The 18585-nt window shown below is 37.9% G+C and overlaps 1 protein-coding gene across 3 annotated transcripts in view; it reads right to left on the bottom strand.

Annotated features, from left to right (window-relative positions):
• Positions 1-11526: 11526 nt before the first annotated feature.
• plrg1 (pleiotropic regulator 1) overlaps positions 11527-18585 on the bottom strand; it is a 50958-nt gene continuing 43899 nt past the window's right edge. For all 3 annotated transcript variants that reach the window (XM_069926678.1, XM_069926679.1, XM_069926680.1), the window contains 7 exons: positions 17512-17661; positions 17283-17384; positions 17038-17140; positions 15843-15951; positions 15190-15329; positions 13068-13261; positions 11527-11982 (listed from right to left, as the gene is read on the bottom strand). In XM_069926678.1, the coding sequence (XP_069782779.1) occupies positions 11923-11982; positions 13068-13261; positions 15190-15329; positions 15843-15951; positions 17038-17140; positions 17283-17384; positions 17512-17661 (858 nt within the window). In that variant the 3' untranslated portion in view covers positions 11527-11922. The remainder of the gene's footprint in view (positions 11983-13067; positions 13262-15189; positions 15330-15842; positions 15952-17037; positions 17141-17282; positions 17385-17511; positions 17662-18585) is intronic.

The raw sequence follows: 18585 nt of genomic DNA, 5'->3' as shown, positions 1-18585 counted from the left end.
CATTGCCTTACTTTTTGTACACTATTTTGATTTATTTTTATAGACTATATGAATGCTTGTGTCTTGTTCATCAGAATAAATTCTGATTCTGAAGGATGTTTGTGGCCCTGGATGGAGGAGCTGTAGAGACATGTTTTGCAACTTTTGTTGCAACATGATGTGCCTTCTCTCCATTCTAACCCTTAAGTACTGTCTGGCTTGCAGATTTCTTTAGCTCAAATGTCCGGTGGCATTTAATCTGGCCAAGTGGGAGGTGGTGTCCTTTGGGTGGTCAAATGTAAGGGAAACCTAGACAGTTAATGGCAGGACTCAATGCTGTGTGGAGTGATCTGAGGGTTCAGCGTGTAAAAGTGGCTATGCAAATCGATTGGTAAAGTAAGCATGTAGGAGTTTAGAAACAGTTACTTTTTGATTATTGTAGGAGTTTAGAAACAGTTATAGAAGGTAGAAAAAGGAAGGAAATAGCTAAAATGTTCTTTGTGTAAAATGGCGCATGAAAAAGTAGACAAGATAACAGGAATTTAAGGAGATATAGAAATATGCACGTACACACAAAGGGCTTGTTTAATAGGGGGTGGGGAAAGGAGGTGTGAGTACGGGATAGGAGAAAATCAGAGTCGGTCAAGAGTCAGGCGAATAGGGAAAAGTGCCAAACAAATCCAAGAAGGATAAATGTAAGAAAAAATGTAAGGGGAGGTGAATTGAAAAATGTATAAAAACAAAGAAGCTTCCCGCCCTCAGTGTACTTTCCCGAGGTAGGGGGAGAGTACCCAACCTTGCAATGTTGTAAATGTAAATAAATGTTCTTTGTTCTCAACTTTTGTCTCAAGCATATTTTGTGAACGTGAAGGGACTTCTCACAAGCATGTGGAATGCTTGCCTTCATTAGGTGATGAAATTTTGCAGCTTGTGAAGCTTTGGCTAGGCTGCATGGAGTACTGTGTGAATTTCTGGTTGCCCCATTGCAGAAAGGATGTGGAGGATTTGGAAAGATGCAGAAGAGATTAGCAGGACGTAGGCTGGAGCAGAGTGTGTGAACAAGGCTGAGGGGAGAACTGATTAAAGTTTATTAGAAAATTACATTGATCTGCTAGACAGTCAGAATCCTTTTCCTTTGGGGAAAAATATCACATTAGAGGATATACATTTAGGGTGAGCAGAGGGTTGAGTGAGTTTAAAGGAGATGTGTGGGACAACTCTTATACGAAGGAAGTGTATGATGCCTGGAGTAGAGGTAGAAAATACAATGGCAGCATTTATGAAGTCTCTACATAGATACATGCAGGGAATAGAGGCCTATATATCATATTCAAAATTCTTTTAGTCATGTAATAAGAGATGTTTCCTTGGCTTGGCTTCGTGGACGAAGATTTATGGAGGGGTAATGTCCATGTCAGCTGCAGGTTTGTTTGTGGCTGACAAGTCCGATGCGGGACAGGCAGACACGGTTGCAAGGGAAAATTGGTTGGTTGGGGTTGGGTGTCACAAAACAGCCTTTAGTCTGCAGTAAGACAAATGTCAGGGATCATCAGCAGAAATTATCCAGCACCCCTTAGAGTTATAAAAACAGAAGCAAAAAGGAGTTCCCCAGAGTCACTGAGGGGCTGTAGATTTGCCAACAGTGCTCCAGCAGCCAAATCCACTGGCACCTAGTCCAAACCATAAGCAAACCAATCTCCAGATTTAAACCTCCGACCCAATCAGGAAGCTTTCAGTGCCCAAGGCACCTCGGGACCCTTCTCGCCCTTGGCACCCTCTTACATCCCGGTTCCAATACCTGGTACCCCTTCAACCAGTCTTGAACCAGTTTCCAGCAGCTCACAGCCTGGTCAGAGTCCTTGGACCACAGTCACCAGCAACCTGTGGGGATTCTTCAGCTCGAGTCACCAACAGCCTACTGCCTGTGTTCTTTAGCCACTGAGCCCCTTACTGGTCTGCTGCTGTGGTCACCATCCTGTAGGTCGTCAACTCTGCTTCTCATTCTCATCATTACCGATGCCCTGCACCACTCCTCTGCTTCCCTGGAGTGTGTAACGCTTCAAGGCTGTGACCAAACCCAGGCCCTGTCATCCTGGGCCCAGACGCCATGGTTGCGGATTTTAAAATAAAATTCTGTAGGCTCCTTTAACAGGCTATTTAGACACTGTGCCAGATCCAAGAGGGTGCCAAAGGCAAGAAAGGTCCCGAGGGACCTTGGGCACTGAAGGCTTCCTGATTGTGTCAAAGGTTTGGATCTGGAGGTCGGGCTGCTGATGCTTTGGACTGAGTGCCACTAGGCGGAAAAACCCTGCAGAGGAGCACTGTGACTTTTCCCTACTCTCCCCTGGTCTGCACTGCTGTTATAGAAGCTCCCATAGCACCGTCATATTTTTTTTTTGCAAGCAGTAGAATCATTTAATTTGGGCATCTTGTGCAGTGCAGACGTGGGCCAAAGGGCCAGTTCCTGTGTGCACAGTTTCATGTTCTGTACTACATTATGCACTGGGAGAAGGACATACCTTTCAACAGTGTCTAAACCATCAATGCAATACCATTATACCATTGAAAATGCTATACAACAGGCCAATCAGTAGCTCTGGACAAAGAGCCAGAACTTTAATGTGAAATCTAGCATTGTGGAATGAATGGATTTGGTCGAGGTGAGGGAGGGGTTGAAAGCCATCAAAAAACATCGGGTTGAAGAGATGCATCAGGCAGTGTGAAAATGGCACCTCCAGGAGTTTTGGCTGGTAAATTAACATACACAAGATATTTACACAGATTTTATAATTGGGATCTGTGGGTATCCTGAAGCAAGGGTTGAGTACACAAGGAACTCAGGTGAAGCATAGGGCATAAGATGCTATCTCAAGAACACAGCCAACATTATAAGAGATGCCCATCACCCAAATCACAATAATGTATAAGCATTGCCCTACTACGTTAACCATGCAACCTTTCAATTAAAAAAATTAGAGATACATTCTATGTTTTTCCTTCATTGGCCATTTCTAGTGTTTTAATGTACTCCACTTGTTTCAGATAGATCAACTAATGCACTGCCTGTGAGGGGAAAGAAAAGCACTTCAATATTCCTTGCATTCACATAATGCCTTGTTATCAGCCTGACCTTGGTATTTGGGCCTTGCACTGATGATTGATAGACAAGTGCATGTACTTGTCACAATTAGAACATTTCAGATGGCCAAATTCATACACTAACTTGCTTCTTTATATATGTGCAATTTTTTTTTAAATTTTTTATTTTTCACACCATAAACCACATTGACCATGATACATTTTCCTTTTCAAATATATACAGTGCCATTTTCTCCCCCCCTCCCTCCTCCCATCCCACCCTCCCTACCTCTTCCCCCATCCATTTAAAGTACAAAATCTAAGATACATTAAACCAGTCAAACAATGTTGTCATTCAATAAAAATAAACAAGAAATTCCACTGAGTCAATTCTTTTCATTTCCTTCTCCTTTCGTTAATTTAGGTAGTGAATGTCCCCGGTAAGTTTTCTCTATTGTGTTTCATGTAAGGCTCCCATATTTGTTCAAATATTTCAATATTATTTCTTAAACTATATGTTATTTTTTCTAATGGAATACATTTATTCATTTCTATATACCATTGTTGTATTCTCAAATTATCTTCCAATTTCCAGGTTGACATAATACATTTTTTTTGCTACAGCTAGAGCTATCTTAACAAATCTTTTTTGTGCACCATCCAAATCAATTCCAAATTCTTTGTTTTTTATGTTACTTTGGAGGAAGATCTCTGGATTTTTTGGTATATTGTTTTCTGTAATTTTATTTAATATTTGGTTTAGATCTTCCCAAAATTTTTCTACTTTCTCACATGTCAAGATTGCATGAATTGTTGTTCCCATTTCTTTTTTACATCGAAAACATCTATCAGATACTGTTGGGTCCCATTTATTTAACTTTTGAGGTGTAATGTATAGCCTGTGTATCCAGTTATATTGTATCATACGTAACCTCGTATTTATTGTATTTCTCATCATTCCAGAACATAATTTCTCCCATGTTTCCTTTTTTATCTTTATATTTAAATCTTGTTCCCATTTTTGTTTAGTTTTACCATTTGTTTCCTCATTCTCCTTTTCTTGCAGTTTAATATACATATTTGTTATAAATCTTTTGATTATCATTGTATCTGTAATCACATATTCAAAGATACTTCCCTCTGGTAACCTCAGACTGCTTCCTAATTTGTCCTTCAAGTAGGATCTCAATTGGTAATATGCCAGCACTGTATCTTGAGTTATATTGTATTTATCTTTCATTTGTTCAAAGGATAATAATCTATTTCCTGAAAAACAATTTTCTATTCTTTTGATCCCTTTTTTCTCCCATTCTCTAAAGGAAAGGTTATCTATTGTAAAAGGGAGTAACTTATTTTGCGTCAATATTAGTTTTGGTAATTGGTAATTTGTTTTATTCCTTTCTACATGAATCTTTTTCCAAATATTGAGTAGATGATGTAATACTGGAGAACTCCTACGTTGTACCAATTTTTCATCCCATTTATATAATATGTGTTCAGGTATCTTTTCCCCTATTTTATCTAATTCTAATCTAGTCCAATCTGGCTTTTCCCTTGTTTGATAAAAATCTGATAGGTATCTTAATTGTGCGGCTCTATAATAATTTTTAAAGTTTGGCAGTTGAAAGCCTCCTTGTTTATACCATTCTGTTAATTTATCTAGTGCTATCCTCGGTTTCCCCCCTTTCCATAAAAATTTCCTTATTATTTTCTTTAACTCCTTGAAGAATTTCTCTGTCAAGTGTATTGGCAATGCCTGAAATAGGTATAATATCCTTGGGAAAATGTTCATTTTAATACAGTTTATCCTTCCTATTAGTGTTAATGGTAAATCTTTCCAATGCTCTAAATCGTCCTGTAATTTTTTCATTAGTGGATAATAATTGAGTTTATATAGATGGCCGAGATTTTTATTTATTTGTATACCTAGGTATTTTATTGCTTGCATTTGCCATCTGAATGGTGATTCCTTCTTAAATTTTGAGAAATCCGCATTATTCATTGGCATTGCTTCACTTTTATTTACGTTAATCTTGTAACCCGACACTTCTCCATATTCCTTCAATTTCTTATATAATTCTTTTATTGATAGTTCTGGTTCTGTTAAGTATACTATAACATCATCCGCAAATAAACTGATTTTATATTCCTTGTCTTATATTTTTATCCCTTTTATATTATTTTCTGTTCTTATCAATTCTGCTAGTGGTTCTATAGCTAACGCGAACAATAAGGGTGATAGTGGGCATCCCTGCCGTGTTGACCTGCTTAAGTTAAATTGCTTTGATATATATCCATTTACTGTCACTTTCGCCAATGGCCCCTTATATAATGCTTTAATCCAATTAATATACTTCTCTGGTAAACTGAATTTTTGCAATACTTTGAATAAATAATTCCATTCTACTCTGTCAAAGGCCTTCTCTGCATCTAAAGCAACTGCTACTGTTGGCGCTTTATTCCCTTCTACTGCATGAATTAAGTTAATAAATTTACAAATATTGTCTGTTGTGTGACTTATTTTAATAAATCCAGTTTGGTCAAGATTTACCATTTTAGGGACATACTCTGCTAATCTGTTTGCTAATAGTTTAGCTATTATCTTATAATCTGTGTTAAGTAATGATATTGGTCTATATGACGCTGGTGCGAGTGGAACTTTCCCTTGCTTTAGTATTACTGTAATTATTGCTGTTTTACATGAATCTGGTAAGCTTTGTGTTTTATCAATCTGGTTGATTACTTCCAGGAGGGGAGGAATTAATAAATCTTTAAATGTTTTATAAAATTCTATTGGGAATCCATCCTCTCCTGGTGTTTTATTATTTGGTAATTTTTTTATTATCTCTTTTATTTCTACTATTTCAAATGGTTTTGTTAATTTATTTTGTTTCTCTATTTATAATTTTGGTAGTTCAATTTTAGTTAAAAATTCATCTATTTTCCCTTCTTTCCCTTCATTTTCAGTTTGGTATAATTGTTCATAGAATTCTCTAAAGTTTTCCTTGATCTCCGTTGGATTATATGTGATTTGTTTGTCTTTTTTCCTTGATGCCAATACCATTTTCTTAGCTTGTTCTGTCTTAAGCTGCCATGCTAGAATTTTTTTGCGTTTTTTTTCCCCTAATTCATAATATTTCTGTTTTGTCTTCATTATGTTCTTCTCCACCTTATATGTTTGTAGTGTTTCATATTTTATTTTTTTAATTTGCCAATTCTCTTCTTTTAGTTGTTTCTTCCTTCATTGCTAATTCTTTTTCTATATTTACTATTTCCCTTTCCAACTGCTCTGTTTCCTGATTATTATCCTTCTTCATCTTGGTTACATAACTTATTATTTGCCCTCTAATGAACGCTTTCATTGCATCGCATAGTATAAACTTATCTTTCACTGATTCCGTATTTATGTCAAAGTACATTTTAATTTGTCTTTCAATGAATTCTCTAAAATCCTGCCTTTTAAGTAGCATGGAGTTTAATCTCCATCTATACATTCTTGGAGGGATGTCCTCTAACTCTATTGTCAATATCAAGGGTGAATGGTCCGATAATATTCTAGCTTTATATTCTGTTTTTCTTACTCTATCTTGCATACGAGCTGATAACAAAATAGGTCTATTCTTGAGTATGTTTTATGTCTACCCGAGTAATATGAATATTCCTTTTCATTTGGGTGTTACTTCCTCCATATATCCAAAAGTTGCATTTCTTCCATCGATTTAATTATAAATTTGGTTACTTTGTTCTTTCTGTTAATTTCTTTCCCAGTTTTGTCCATATTTGAATCCAAATTCAGGTTGAAATCCCCTCCTATTAATATGGTCCCTTGCGTATCTGCTATCTTCAAAAAAAAATCTTGCATAAACTTTTGATCTTCTTCGTTAGGTGAATATTCGTTGAGTAGATTCCAAAACTCCGAATATATCTGACATTTTATCATTACATATCTCCCTGCTGGATCTATTATTTCCTCTTCTATTTTAATTGGCACATTTTTACTAATTAATATAGCTACTCCTCTTGCTTTTGAATTATACGACGCTGCTGTTACGTGTCCTACCCAATCTCTCTTTAATTTCTTGTGCTCCAATTCAGTTAAATGTGTTTCTTGCACAAATGCTATATCAATTTTTTCTTTTTTCAGTAAATTTAAGAGTTTCTTCCTTTTAATTTGGTTATGTATTCCGTTAATATTTAAAGTCATATAGTTCAGCGTAGCCATTTCATACTTTGTTTATCTTCCCTTTCCGTTTCTCCATCATTACCTTTCCTTCTTATCCATTTCTGCTTTGTACACTTTATAAGACAACATTTCTAAAATATCAAACATTTTCCTTATTCTCCTATTTAAAACTTCTTTAACCCCATTCTCCCCTCCCCCTCCTGAGTTGCCCTTTATCCCTTGTCGGGCAACCACATCTCCCCTCTCCATTTGGATTTGCGAATTCACTCGCAAACGTCAACTGATTTTGTAGTGACTGTAACTCCTCCCCACCCAGCCCCCCCCCAGAAAAGATTTCAATGTTCATATGTAACAAAGGTCACTCTTTTAATTCCCTCCTTATTCCCTCTATTCCCTTTCCCTCCCTTATTAATTCTTGTCTATACTCTATATATTTTCCTCTAAATATGGATACATTCATGTATACACACTATATATATATATACACACACACACATATACCCCTTTACACACATACATATAGTTCGTGGTCATTTTTACTCTCATTACATGTCTTCATCTCTCTGCTTGTTTTGTAGTTGTTCTGCAAATTTCCTTGCTTCCTCTGGATCCGAGAATAGTCTGTTTTGTTGCCCTGGAATAACTATTTTAAGTACCGCTGGGTACTTTAACATAAATTTATATCCTTTTTTCCATAAGATCGTTTTTGCTGTATTGAACTCCTTCCTCTTCTTCAGGAGTTCAAAACTTATGTCTGGATAGAAAAATTTTTTTTGACCTTTATATTCCAGTGGCTTTTTGTCTTCTTTTACTTTCTTCATTGCTTTCTCCAATATATTTTCTCTTGTTGTATACCTTAAGAATTTTACTAAAATGGATCTTGGTTTTTGCTGCGGTTGTGGTTTCGGGGCTAAAGTTCTATGTGCCCTCTCTTTTTCCATTTCTTCCTGTAATTCTGGTCTTCCTAGGACCCTGGGGATCCAATCTTTTATAAATTCCCTCATATTCTTGCCTTCTTCATCTTCCTTAAGGCCCACTATCTTTATATTATTTCTTCTATTATATCTATCTTCTGAGCTAACAGCTCATGTGCCTCTAACTTTTTTATTAGATTCTTCGAATTTCTCTTTTAATTCCTCTACTTCCATTTCTACAACTGTTTCTCGTTCTTCCATATTTTCCACTCTTTTTCCTATCTGTCATGGCCATTTCCATTTTATTCATTTTTTCTTTTGCATTCTTAATTCTTCTTTTTATCTCATTAAATTCTTGTAATTGCCATTTTTTCACTGATTCCATATATTTTTTAAAAAAAGATACATCCATTGTCTTGCCTTTCTCTTCTTCTTCCACTTCTTTCTGTTCTTCTTCTCCTTCTTCCTCTGGATTGACCATCTGTTGTTTCCTTGTTTTCTTTTTACCCTCTTCTTTCTTGTTGTCGTTATTGTCTGTGTTCTGCACCTGCTGCTGTGTTGCAGGTGTCTCTCTCAGCTGTGGAGATCGACTCCGCAGCTGCTCCCCCCTCCCGTCAGTGTTTTTTTTCATGCGCGGTTGCGCACTTTTACTCGGCTCTGCGAGCCATTTTTGTAGTCCCGAGCCCGGGACTTCCACTGACCTGCGGGAGCGGGCTTCTCTCTCCGTGGCGGGCCTCTTCGGACAGGTAAGGCCTTCACCTTCTTCTTCCGACATTTTCTTCCTCTTTTCTTCCCGTATTTTTCGACTTTTCTCTCTTTGCTGCCATTTTCTTCTCACCTTTATTTTTACTTTATTATAAATTTTAGTCTTGTACCTTTGTGTGTTTTTTTTTTAACTTTTCGGGAGAGGGCTGGAATTCCCTGACCGGCCACTACTCCATCACGTGACTCCCCCTATATGTGCAATTTTAAGGATGCTTACCCCCTCCCCAAATGATTTGTGGGGCTATCTGATCACCCATTCAGAACATCAGACCTGAATCTCAAGTTTTTAATCGTTTGCCTATTCAAGCAAGGCTAACTTTTGGCTTTGCAAACTGAACACTGCTGAAGTTGCTCATCTCTCATTAGCCTCATTGAGATTCAAAGTTTACAGTCTCTATTGTTTTGTTCACCTCGTCATATCAATGACATGGATTACGCTGTTTCTCATATATAAAAACCATATAACAATTATATCACAGAAACAGGCCCGTTACCATGGCAACTTCAGTAAAAGCCTTGGTATCTGCAATATAAGAAGCTGGCAGCCTCAAGCAATGGGCAAAAAAAGGGGGAAATAAATAAGTAAATAGGTAGAAATGCACAAGTTTAAAATTGTAAGTCTTCTCTGAAATAACGCATAAAACTTTGATGAAGGTGGGAACAAATATTCAGCCAGCAGAGTGTCTTGCAATGGCATCACCCAGGATGCCACTCTTAAAGTGTCAGAGGCTTTATTTGTAAACTTGGGGAAGGGTGGAGGGTTAATTATCGATAATGTTATTGTTCGTCTTTCAGGCGGCTCTGTGGAGGGGGAAGAAACCTGCAGTTGCAGCGATGGTTAAATATATTCAAAGAAAGTGAGTGAAAATAAAGTAAAATGATTTAAAGTTTATATATTCATGCAAATGAAATTTGTGTCTCTTTGTCTTTTAAGCTGTTTATTCTTAATCCAGGTGTATTAGTTAGGCATTGTAAGAGAAAGTCTCAAGCAACCAGAAAATACACTTATCTGACATATGCCAATCCCCATAGGTGCCAGATACCAGGGATTTTATTGTATTGTGTTCTCTTATGGCCCTGTATAGTGCCAGCTTTATTTGTGAATTCAATTGCACAAAACACGTGTATGAAATCTGCTCACTTTTGCTTTATGATCTTCTGGATATCTACAAAATCTCTGCTACAACTCGACTCTGTTCTGGTCTTAACTCAAATGTTCAGACATCTGATCCTCCTATATATCTCTTTCTTTCTATCTATCATTGCTTGGTTCACTTTCACAATACATCCATAACCTGTTGTTACTTTATCCCTAGTTTATCCAGTTATTTATTGCCTTCTTCATATCGTCAACCATGCAGATTAAAATACCATACAAGGACAAAGAGCATCCATCTGAAGCAATATTTTGCTTCAGGATCACAAAAGATAAATTGGTAATTAAGTTCTATACCATATCAGCTAGTACTAGTAGTGTGCACAATTATGACATTTGTCCTCCATTAGCCATTAGCCTCCAACATTATGGAGAGAAAAACACCAGCCTATGGAGCCTCTCCTTATAATTCAAGCCCATCAGTGCCAGTAACATTTTCCCCAATCTTCTCCACACCCTTTCTATCTTAATGTTATCTTTCCTATAACTGGATGTCCAAAACTGTGCACAAATGCAGTCTTGTATAGTTGTTACATGACAACTATATGCTTCCGTTCTCAGTACCCAGATTGATGAAGGGAAGCGTGCCAAATGCCTTTCTTGCCTTTTTGTCTACCATGTCACCACTTTGACAGAACAATGTACCTGAAAACACCCCCCCCCCCCACCCCCCCAAGTTCTTTAGCTCAACACATCACAGAGCCCCATATTTCACCATGCAAGTCCTGGATGGGTTTAACTTATTGAAGTGTAACATCCCATACTTCTCCAAATAAAATTCCATCTGCCATTCCGTGGTTCATTTTCTCAGTTTATCTAGACCTGTTGTAATTGTGGATAACTTTAGTCATTGTCCACTATACCACCAATGTTGTAGTTGCAAACCATGCCAACTATATTATTATCTGCATTAATAACTTGGATAGCAAACAACAGTGGACTCTGTGCCTATCCCTGCAGCGCACCACTGGTCACGGACCTCCAAACTGAGTAACAATCCTCCGGTATCATTCCCTGTTCTCTCACCATCAAACCAATTTTATCCAAAATGACCAGATCATCCTGGATCCAATACGATCTGAATCGATGAACCTACTATGCAGGACCTTGTCAAATGCCTTGCTAAAGTCCAGAGAGAGTGTCTACCTCCCTGCCCTCAAACTCCTTGGTCACCTTTTCAAAACAAAACTCAATCAAATTCATGAGACAGGATTTCAAATGCACAAAGCATTGCTGACCATTCCAAATCAGTCTTTGGTGAACTGAGACTATTTTCAACAACAGACCACAAATTTAATGGGTCAGAAGATGTGTCGTTACAGAGCAGAAATCCTAACTCCTTAAAATGAAAGTAACTTCCATGCAGTATTTTCATAATGCATTGATCTCAGATGTGTATCTTGCAATTTCTAAACTCTCGCCTTTGAATAATTTCTCTCTGAACAGAACTGTTTGGCTTGCATCAAAGATTTATACAATTTATTGTAAAAAAAAAATGCAATGTTGTTATACATATAAAACATGTTCAGCCAGTTGGAAACAACACGATATTAAGTATTAAAAAACACATCTGGAAGACCACGTTAATGTTGTCTCATAAATTGACAGGGATACTCTTTTATGACGGGGTCATGCAGGGAAATTGCACAATAGAAATTAAAACAAAATCTATTCAGTTATTCTGCTGGCATAAAAATTGCAAAGTGACATCCTGCTGGTGGTCCAAAAGAAGCGTGGCCTTCTTAGAACTTCAAAGGAATAGGGAGGCGGGTAGGTAAAGTAGACAACCCAAGGAAAGGTATGAACATACAGCACAGTGGCTGCTAGGAACAGTAAGTGGAAGTCACTTAGAATCTCTTCCTTTTGATGATCTCTGGTTTCCAGTTGACAGGATGAGTTTCCTCAGTCTAGGATTTAAAAAAAAAAGACTGTCAGAATAAAATGAGAAAGAAATATCCTCAAGTTTAAACTTGATAAATTAAGGTTTCCCCCCCCACCCCCACCAAATGTAACACATTAGGGTAATATGACAGACTCCATAACTGTTTGGTTAACAATATAAAACTACAAATTCATGGACCATGCTCCAACCCAATAATCACCTGGTGGTAGTGGGGGAGGAGGAAAGGAGAAGCAGGAGGAATAGGAAAGATAAATCTCTTACCTTATGCAATAGTTACTCTAAATGTTTTGTTTTTGTTTTAAATTTTCAGACTGTTAGTTTTGTAATTTAACTGCTGCATCAGCAGTTGACTGCAAAAATTTCAAATTTCTGCTGAACCATTAATCCTTCAAATGCAATCAGAACATTGTACAGGAAGACAGAGCCACACATTTTCTTTATGTTTTAGAAACAATAGGATTTGCAGTTTTCACAATTTCTGAATATTAAATGTGATTCACAGCAATAACAATATTCAAAATAGGAATCTACTGACATTGAAAATCTGCAGTAAAACAGAAAATGCTGTAAACACTCAGTGGGCCAGGCAGGATCTTTAGATAAAAAGAACAGCACAGTGCAGGCCCTTTGACCCATAATGTTGCGCCAACCGATATAAACCTACTCTGCATCGATCTCACAGCCCTTAACCCCACCTTTTGCTCTTTTTTTTTACATCCACATGTACATCTGAGAGTATTTTAAATGTCTCTATGAATCCACCTCTGACATCTTCCCAAAACTTTCCAACACTCACCTTAAACAGATCTCTTCTGGTATTAGCCAATGCTGCACTGAATAAAAGGTGCTGACTGTCCTCCCTATCTATTTCTCTCATAATTTTTCCTTCTAAGTCTCCTCCAAATCTCACTCAACTATCAATCATGAGACATGTTCTCCAATCCAGGCACTATTCAGGTAAATCTCCTCCATATCCTCTCTAAAGTTTTCATATCCTTTCTACAATGAACTGAACAAAATGCAGTGTGGTCTAACCAGACTTTTATAGAGCTGCAACATTACAAAGAAAGTATTTAAATCAATACATACAGCCATATCATCTTCCTTGTAGACTTTGATTGTTTTATCAGCTTCTGCTGTAAGTAATCTGCTTTCCGACTGGTCAAAGGTGCATGCAAAAATCCCAGATTCACTATCCAAGGATCCTGGCTGCACAGCAGCATGTATTCGCTGAAAGTTATACCCGGTTCTCCAATCCCAAAGGTGCATTGTGCCATTGTCAGCTGTTGATATAAATTTTAAGTAACAATTTACTAGGCATGCATCTGCATGTAAAAATATAAAGATATACATATATTTTGTGAATTACACTTGTTTGCTCAATGTGTACAATTCCTATGTGGCAACTGATAACCCTCTAGATCAGGGGTGTCAAACTCAAATTCACGGAGGGCTAAAATTAAAAACTTGGACTAAGTCGAGGGCCAAACTAAATATTTATTGAAAATTTTCAACAACATCTGCATGTTTTCTCTTCTTTCAACATATGTAATGTTAAACTTTAGGATATAACTTTAGGAGGATAATGTTACAGGTCAGGAGTAGGTAGCTCAAGTTCACCCTTTGCTTGACCTGAGGGAAACCTATTTGGTCCCTGTGGAGATGTAGTCAGCATTCACAGGCTGTGTCCATTTTGGCCTGCATCAGGACTCAGCATTTCCTGCTCACTCCTCAGGCTCTAGGCCTCTATTCACCCTTGACCCACCATCCCTCTACCTGACCAGTCCTTTACCCAACCTCACTCGCTCTGCCTCTACCCACCCCATCCTATACACGCCCCTCTACTGCCTCTCCCCTCAACCTGTTCCTCCCTCTACCCGTCTCTCACCCTCTAATCACCCCTCCCCTACTCGCCCTGCCCCTCCCCTTTCACTTCTTCCCTATCCACCCCTCCTTCTACTCATCCCTCCCTCTAACTGCCCCTCTCACCACCATAACTTCCCCTGCCCATTACTCCTCACCTACACCCTCTGTCCACTCCTGTTTACCCACCCACTCAGGCCCAGCGCGCTGCCGATCAGCCTTTGTGGACAGCCACCATCTCTCTCTTCACGTGCAGGGCCGAACCAGCCGTCCCTGGGGTCCGCGCGGGTGCAAGCGCTGAAGGCCGTGGCGACCGGGAGAAGTGCGTTCGCGCTGTGGAAGGGCCGTCCGGTGCCAGTCGCGCGGGGCTCGCGCTGCCCGGGGGCTGTGCGCAGCCTGCCACGCTCGTCACGCCGACAGGAAATCACAGGCGCTCGCCCATCCACCGCACCGCTCGACAGGTGGGAGAAGTGACTGGTTGTGCGGGGAGCCTTCCAACCGGCTTGCCGGCTGATGACAACGACAGACTTCTCGTGTTACAATTTCTCGTGTTACAATGGGGAAGGATGTGCAATGAAGTGGGAGGATGGTGGGGATGACATTACCAAAAAACAGCATCAGCGGGCCACCTCTAATACATTTTTGAAATGATCTTGCGGGCCAAATATAATTATATCTTTGGCCCGCGGGCCAGAGTTTGACATGTGTGCTCTAGATCATCGTTTTTTTGAAAGTATGTTCTTAGCATAGAAAAATGCCAACATTTTATGACTGCTTCTGCAAGTTGCAAAAACAGATACAATACAATGAAAAATAATCTAGTCATATCAAGTTGTAATTACAATACAGATATTGAGTATTTTCTATATACATGTATAGGCAAGGGTTGGGTTCCTGATTAGCTGATTTATTAGTTGATCTATTAGCTGATTTCTCCAAGTCAGAAATATCTGATTTCCTCAGCTGCACATTGTATTGCTCTACATAAAATCTAAAATTTAATTCCACTGAAATATTAACTCTAACACTACCCATAATAAACAGCATCCAGACATGAGTGAATGCCTCAAAATATTTTATTATTACCATCTTGAAAACTGCTCAAAAAGTGTGGTAGAATTTGCCTAAAGTTAGATTTTTGCAGGTCAGGTCATCTGAATCCTATGTAATTCATCCGAACCCCACATATCACAACATGGTGTTGTGTACTCAACTACGCCACCAAAGTTTAGTTTTTGCTGCCAACATTATGACCAGATTATTCTTGCCTCTTGAGAATTTTCTTTTTATTAAATATTTTGCTCAGCTGCATTTATGCCTCCATTCCATTCTACCTCAAATGATTTACCTCCTGATACCAGGACACCGTCCGAGTTGACAGAAAGTGTGTTGATGATAGCATTGTGTCCAGGTAGGTTCTGAATGAAAATACCATCAGGGCACTTCCATTGTTTTATATTATCCGGAGAACCAGAAGCAAATGTATACCTACAATAAAATAAGTATTTATCATTTAACATACAGATAATAAACATTGCAAGTAATTAAAACAAAGAAACTCAGAGAAACACAAAATCTGCAAATGTCAAGGTACTGGAGGGAGTGAGCAGATTATTCAGCATCTATGGGTAGATATGGGCAGTCAACATTTTGGGTTGGGATCCTTTATCAAGAGTAAAGTGGGAAGGAGAGATAACACATTTACCAAGGGGAAATAAGATGGGGGAGAAGCCAAGAGGTTATAGGATAGTGGCCAGAATATGGGAGAGGTGGAGAAACATGTAGAGGGAGAGATCACTATGAAGTCGGGGGCATTGGAGTGGGGGGGGGGGGGTTAAAGTTATAGGATGAAAACAGTGGAACTGAATAGAGGAATTGTTTCCTGAGTTTCTCATTGTTTGTAACTGACAACTTCAAGAATTTCATTTCAAATGATCTTCATTGTTCAATCAGAACCACGAATATTAACATATCAAAGAAACAATTAAGAATTAGACGTACTGTCTTGGATGCAGAATTAGAGAACGAACCGACTTCTTGTGATTGGTTAAAGTAACTCTAGTTTTCCCAGCTACTAAGTCCCAGAGCCGTATGGTTGTGTCATGGCTTCCTAAAAGAAATACAGATTTACTATTTCATTTATTTTCAAGTAGGATATTAAAAGTAGGTTTTAAAATAGTCATGCATAGCAATGGAGATCAGACTATTACAAGTATTTAATTGGTCTATAAAACAGAAGCAAATAAAAATAGCAAATGCATGAAAAGTTCAAATTAAAAGCAATGAGTGTTTAGAGACTCAATGAGGACTTCCCAACAAGGAGAAAATAAGCAAAACTTATGGTATCTTAAGGATAATGAAATCACATCTCTAATGCTGTACAGTATTAATTGTTAAACTGGACAACTAATATATTATGTTTCACACTACACTTTAGAATCTTGCTTCCAGAGATCATACCACAAGCTGTTGCATCACTGCACAAATCTTTACAAAGGCCATTCAGGACAGACTGGACAGTTTTAAGGTGAAGCAACAGATTGAATCAAGGAGCAAGTTGGCTCTGAAATAGCTCAAATAATCCAATTCATTGGCAACTTTCAATGGAATTTCAATCAATGTCATGAGCATAAATTTTTAATGTAATCAGACACTTTCAATCCATCTTTAATGAAAGGTTATCCCCTTCGAAACATTGAAAAATCAGGACTCTTTGGTGTCTCGCGCAGCAGCCTGAATTATATTTAATTAGTTCTTTCTTCATTCATTGCCCACATCAACCTAGGGATCATCCAAGTGAATCTCCTCAGCATCACCCCTCCAAAGCAAATATATACTTCCTGCAGTGAAGTATTAATAGTTAGGAAAGAGATTAAAAAAAACCCAAATTTAAATCTGCACGATCCTCAGTAACACAGGAATCTGGAATTTTTAAAAAAACTTCAGTTAGGGGAGAGACTTTTGCTACTGCCTCATAGGCTTTAAGACATGTTATTTGTGAACTAAATAAGTGACTCATCAATGTAGGCTTATGCAAAAAGAATCAAAGGAGATTTGACTGGCATTTGAGAGAGAAAACCAAGTGCAGGGAAATAATGAGAGAAGGAAATGGGACCAATAAGAGGGTTTTACTTGGAGTTGGCAAGAATCAGTTAATTAGTACAAGAACAAGATGCTTAAAATTCAGTGTGATTACCTGTAATAATTTGTGGTTCTCCAGCTTGGCATTTCACAGTTGCTACTGTATTCGTGTGCCCTGTTAAAGTGTGTACATTTGCTTTTGTTCGAATGTCCCATACCTGCACCAAAAATAACCCGCAAGAAAAAGGTCTAGCAGGTTTCATGGTTCACTTCAACACAGTATTATTTAATGCAGATTAAGCCAAGGTAATTAACGATCCATGAACTAGACCATGGTGCAGAATTTTGAAAATAACTCACCCTTGCTGTTGAATCTCTACCACAAGTTATCAAGACATCGATAGTTGGATGTAAGTCAAGCCCATATACTGCACTTAAGTGACCGTGGTAATGACGAATAACCTAGGTAAACAGCAACAATTGTTCAAATGCACAAAACACAATATACATTCAGTACTAACACTGAAATTCAAACTGCAAATAGCAGCATTTTTAACTCAATTTAGAAGTGCACAATATGCAAATCTACCTTGTTGTATTCCAGATCCCAGCATTTCACCTGCTTATCCTCTCCACAGGAAAAAAGATATGGGCTGCGTGAACTGACAGCCACTCCACGAACAGTGCTAATGTGCCCAGTCAATGATAGCTTCAGTTTACCACTGGCAAGATCCCATATCTAGGCAGCAAAAACAGTATTTATTTCTTGCAACAAAATGAAGCATCTTTATAGTTATGCAACTTTGTAAAGTCTGTCATGGTTCTTCGTATTTATAATACATGAAACAAATTTTAAAAGTGACAGATTTCTAGAACAGCTTTTTTGTTCTGCAATTTAAGTTCAAGTTTATTATCATCCAATTGTCCAAGTGCAACCTGACAAAACTGTTTCTCGGTGTAAAAATATTCAGGCACACAATCAGACATAAGATACTACTGACAAGCAATGCAGATGCAGTAGGAATAATCATATAAAAAGAAATAAATATTATTTAATAAATAGTAGCTTTGGAGAGTTAGTGCGAGCAGTTCATTCAATTGTTTCAACGCCATCATCCCCTCAGTACTGGTTAGTAACTATTATTTGGTATTCCACATTAGCATAAAATTACTAATTAATTAAAATTGAAGTATTGCAATTGATATCAAGTCTTCATTCACTTGATGGCATTTCTTTTTCTCTCTCTGTATTGCAGTTGGTTTACATTTGTTTACATGTGTACATTGAGTAGCATTTTTTCCATGACCAATAAATGGTGATTCTGCCTGACCCACAGGAAAAATAATCTCAGGGTTGTATGTGATGTCATTTATGTACTCTGACAATAAACCTGAATATGATTTACTAATAGCAGTGCCTTATAGTGAACTATTTCTATACATAGCATTTTATATTTCCGATAGCACATTCTTTCACATGCCATCTCTACAGACTTTTACAATGCTTTAGAAAACAGGAAACATAATTGCAACAAGTGTCTATACTTAAACGTTGGTTATGCATATTTATCTTTGCTATACAAGGTACACTACTTGACCTTCTGAGTTTCTCCAGCATTGTTTGTTTACTCCATACTTATTCTGTCATCAAAATATTTCAATT

This window comes from Narcine bancroftii, chromosome 3 (assembly GCF_036971445.1).
Source record: "Narcine bancroftii isolate sNarBan1 chromosome 3, sNarBan1.hap1, whole genome shotgun sequence".
Taxonomy (NCBI): Eukaryota; Metazoa; Chordata; class Chondrichthyes; order Torpediniformes; family Narcinidae; genus Narcine; species Narcine bancroftii.
The sequence above is the reverse complement of the archived record's forward strand: the minus strand, read 5'-3'. Positions and strand labels throughout refer to the sequence as shown.